Source organism: Aethalodelphis obliquidens, unplaced genomic scaffold (genome assembly GCF_003676395.1).
Source record: "Aethalodelphis obliquidens isolate GAN/ISIS:26980383/991018 unplaced genomic scaffold, ASM367639v1 scaffold57, whole genome shotgun sequence".
NCBI classification, from domain to species: domain Eukaryota; kingdom Metazoa; phylum Chordata; class Mammalia; order Artiodactyla; family Delphinidae; genus Aethalodelphis; species Aethalodelphis obliquidens.
In genome coordinates, this window is record NW_020838001.1 from 608781 (window position 1) to 612992 (window position 4212).

The window sequence follows — 4212 nt, forward strand, 5'->3', positions numbered from 1 at the left end:
ACATTGCTGGGGGGATGTGAAATGGTGCAGCCACTGTAGAAAAGTTTGGTGGTTCCTCAAAGTGTTAAACATATCACATGACCCGGGAATCCCACTCCTAGGTGTACACCCAACAGAGCTGAAAACAGATGTTCGGCCATAAAGCTTCACACAGGTGTTCGTAGCAGCACTATTCACAGGAGCTGAAAGGTGGGGACAGCTCAGACGTCCCTTGCTGGGTGAAAGATACACAGATGTGGTCCATCCGTACGCCCGAATGTTGTTCAGCCTTAGAAAGAACGAGGCTCGGATGCAGGCTCCAGCAGGGATGGGCCTCGAGAACGTGCTAAAGGAAGGAGGCCAGACACAGGAGGCCACGCGCTACGGTTCCATCGCTACCAAGTGTCTGCAGTGGGGAAACCCACAGGGACTGATGCAGATTGGGGGGGGGCAGGCTGGGGGCAGGAGGGGGCGGGGAGGGAAGGAAGGTGACCACGATGCCGGGTGACGGCTTCCAAGCGTCAGGTAGGGCAGATGGAAGGAAAGAACCGAAGCTCCCTGCAGCCTCGCCGGGTGCTTGACCTGTGCCCCGCACCCCGCCGCGTCTCCATTCTGCAGAGGCTACTGAGGCCTGACGGGGTGGGAGCAGCACGGGGCCTCAGTCCAGAGCCCCGTGCACGGGGATGCGCAGGGGCGAGGCCCTGGGAGAGGCCGGTGGGACCCCTTAGTGCCCAGCTGACGTCCTGTCCTCCCCGCAGTCCGCCTGGAGGTTCTACGCCACCAACCTGTCACGCACGGACCTGCACTCCACGTGGCAGTACTATGAGCGCACGGTGACCGTCCCCATGTACAGGTACCTCCCCCACCTCCCCAGCACTGCCTGTGTGCAGCCCCCTTTGTTCTTAAACCCCATTTTTCGGTTGTTGTTCATCATTTTGGTTATTTTTTGTTTCTTTTTCTTTAAAATGTATGTACTTTTCAAAAAGGAATCGTGTGTGATTATTTGATTAATTTTGTTCTGTTTTCTAGTTTGCGGCTTTTATTTTTCACCTTCATTCCGCCCCCTGCTTAGTGTCCTTGCTGTCAGGTGCATAGTGTGTAAACCTTGTGACGACAGCCCCCCAGAGCTTGCGGAGGTAAATGCTAGCTGGTTCCGGGGACCGCAGCCCCTCCAGGGGGCCCCGTGTTTAGAAACAAAAGGATAACCTTGACCCTCTGACCCCCAGTGAGGGCAAGAGTCTCTGCCCAAGTAAGGAGAGCACCCCAGACCCCACAGCGAGGTCCCCACAGGGCAGAGCACAGACACCCCCAGGCGCCCTGAGGGGGAGATGAGGGGGCCGGGGAGGCCTCCCTGGGGGCCTGCGTGGTCAGCAGGCGGCTTTCCAGGCACGGCTTGTGCCCCCCGGGGTTTGTCTGTGCCAGGCTGCGGCTTAGAACAAGGTCTGAGGTGAGAAGGGCGAGGGCTGGCCAGCGTCCATGCAGGTCAGGTGCCCCCGGGCTGGGCGCTGCCCTGCCAGCCCGCCCTCCCACCTCAGGGCTGACGCTGAGCCCTGGGGCCTCTCAACCCGGGGAGTCCCCTTACCTGCCCCTGGGGGTGTCCACCCACGGAGCCCTCCCCCTGGGGCAGGGTCCTCCTGCGGGTCCCTACCTGCCACCCGCCTCTCTCGGGATCTGCCCGCTCCCTCCTCCAGCACCGTCCTACGGGCACTTTCGGGGACCCTCAGCTTCGGGATGGTGGGGGCCTGGCGCCACCCGCTTCCTGGAACCGCTGCAGGCACTGTGCTCTCAGCCCTCCGGCCGAGGCAGGACTGACCCTCGTGCTAATTTTCTTTGTTCTGTTGTTTCCCCCACTTTCCTGGACTATTTTTTTTTCATTTTCTTTTTCTTATCCCGTTCTTTTAAAATCTTTCATTCCTTTCCCTTTGTGTGTGTGTGAAAACACTTGAAAAAGCTCGCAAACTCAAACCTACGGGGCCTCCAGGTAGGACTGCATGGGCGGAAAGCGTGTGGTGTGGTTCTGTTCTGTTGGGGACTGTTCCGGGGCCCCCCCGAGCCCACCCTGCCCAGCCTGTGGCCCCGCCTGGAGCCACATGTGCCCTCCTCGCTCCCCGGTTCCCTCTCCCGACCGCCCCTCCCCACCAGCTGCTTTCTCGTGCTGGTCTGTCTGTCCAGGTGTCCTCCGTTCCTTGTCTGCTTCCTGCCTTGTCTCAGTGGCTGGGGTCTCGCCCCACGGGCCCCACTTACTCCCAGTGCAGAGGTGGTGGAGATGGGGCATCAGCCATCCCAGCTCGGGGGCACCCCAGCCAGCGGCCCCCGGTCCTGGAAGGCAGCTCTGGGCTTGGGGTCTCCCTCTCTGCATCCGCCCCCCGCCCCGAGAGGGAGACGTGAGGCCCTGGGCAGAGGGGGCCTGCGGTCCATCCGTGTGGCCCCACTGACCGTGTCTGCCCCGCACGGCTGTCTTCCTGCTGCACTTTCAGTCTGGGGCCCCGTGCCCAGACGGGGGCGCTGCACTGCTCCACGAGGGCCCCTGTGCCTGGGGCCAGGCCCCTTTGTAGGCCCTGTGCTTCCCCTCGGAGTGGTGGTACCGTGCTGCGCCTCCCGTGGCGCCCGTGGGAACGCCACGGCGTGGGAACCGTGTTAGGAAGGTAACCCCTCCGCTCCCAGGAGAGAAGAGGGTGCTGTGCTGGGCAGTGTAGGGCCAGGCTGCGGCGGCGGGAGGGTCCTGACCCCTCGGCATCTCCGCCCCAGCAGTGCCTGCCTTTCACCGTTGGCCACGGGCCCCACGGGCTTCGCTCAGCAGAGGGTGGTGGTGGGAGCAGCATATCCTCCCCCGTCTGCTGGCCCTGGACCCCTGGGGCTCCAGGCTGCCGGGCAGTTGGGGGGACCCTGCTTCAGAGCCCGACAGGCTCCTCCCAGACCTGGTGGCCCCCTCGGTCCATCTTCTCCAGAAGCCCCCCATCCCCTGACGTCTGTGGAAGCACCCCATCCCCACCCCGGGCCTGGGGGCTGGCCTTGTCCTCCGGAGGTGTCTGACCCCAGACTAGCCGCTGCTCGCTCCTGGGGACGCCCCCCAATGTGTCCCCCACTCCCATCGCCCACTGCACCCTCGTCCTCCACGACTGAGGCTGTGTGTGGCCCTCACGTGCGTGGTGCCTGCGCGTCTCTGTCCGCGGCCCTGCCCGTCCGTGTTCTGTCCCCTGCCTCTGTGTGTCCAAGGCATGACGTCCAACTGTGTGCCCCTACCCTGGACCTGCGTGTGTGGCGGCCGAGTGGGGCCAGCTGCCCAGGGTCTCTGTTCCAGGCCCCGTGGTGGGTGGCCAAGGGGGTGGGGAGAGCAGCTCTGTCCCGGTGTCCAGTCCTGGGGCTCTGCTGCGCCCACGGTGTGAGCCGACCTGACCGCGCAGGCCTCCTGCTAGGTCTGGACCTATGAGGACAGGAGAGACCTGGAGGGGGAGTGGGGAGGGGAGAGAGAGGGCTAGTGTTCCCAGGTTCCAGGCCTGGCCGGGCTTGGGCGGCAGAGGGAACAGAGGGGCAGGGCCGCCCCTGCTGGCCCTGGAGATGGCAGTGACTGGGGCGAGCCCGGCGGAGGGGGCACTTGGATGGGCGCTAGGGGGCGTGGCTGGGTAGAGGAGGGGTTGGGAGGGACCAAAGCAAAGCCAGACTGGCAGGTGGGCGGGGGCGGGTCAGGGCCAAGGGTGCAGGGGGGTCACAGATCCTCCTGTTTCGGAGACAGCGGGCAGTGTGAGCAGGGGAAGGACAAGGACACATCACACGAGGAGGCTGGGCATCCAGGGAGGCCCAGGGAGAGGAGGACACCAGGGACGTGGGAGGGGACAGGAGGGAGTGAGGGCTGGAGCCAGGGCTGTGTGTGTGGCGGGAGGTGGTGCTATGCACCGGGTGAGGGTGCCCAGGACGGCTTGGACACAGGTGCACAGGAGGGACAGGGGTCCCCAGGCTCAAGAAGGCCGGAGGCTCAGGATTGGGTTTGGGGGTTGGTGGGGGGGTGTCACAGAGCAGGTGGGGTGTCACAGAGCAGGTGGGGGTGTCACAGAGTAGGTGGGGTGTCACAGAGCAGGTGGGGTGTCACAGAGTAGGTGGGGGTGTCACAGAGTAGGTGGGGTGTCACAGAGCTGGTGGGGTGTCACAGAGCAGGTGGGGTGTCACAGAGCTGGTGGGGGTGTCACAGAGGTGGGGTGTCACAGAGCTGGTGGGGGTGTCACAGAGCAGGTGGGG

At 64.1% G+C, this 4212-nt stretch overlaps 1 protein-coding gene across 4 annotated transcripts in view; it reads left to right on the forward strand.

Annotated features, from left to right (window-relative positions):
• The window catches only part of KCNQ2 (potassium voltage-gated channel subfamily Q member 2), a 48126-nt gene that overhangs the window by 26419 nt on the left and 17495 nt on the right, over window positions 1–4212 (forward strand). For 3 of the 4 annotated variants that reach the window (XM_027086731.1, XM_027086732.1, XM_027086733.1), the window contains exons 8-9: window positions 738–832; window positions 1931–1960. In XM_027086731.1, coding sequence (XP_026942532.1) covers window positions 738–832; window positions 1931–1960 — 125 coding nt within the window. The remainder of the gene's footprint in view (window positions 1–737; window positions 833–1930; window positions 1961–4212) is intronic. The other variant, XM_027086734.1, reaches the window with a different exon arrangement.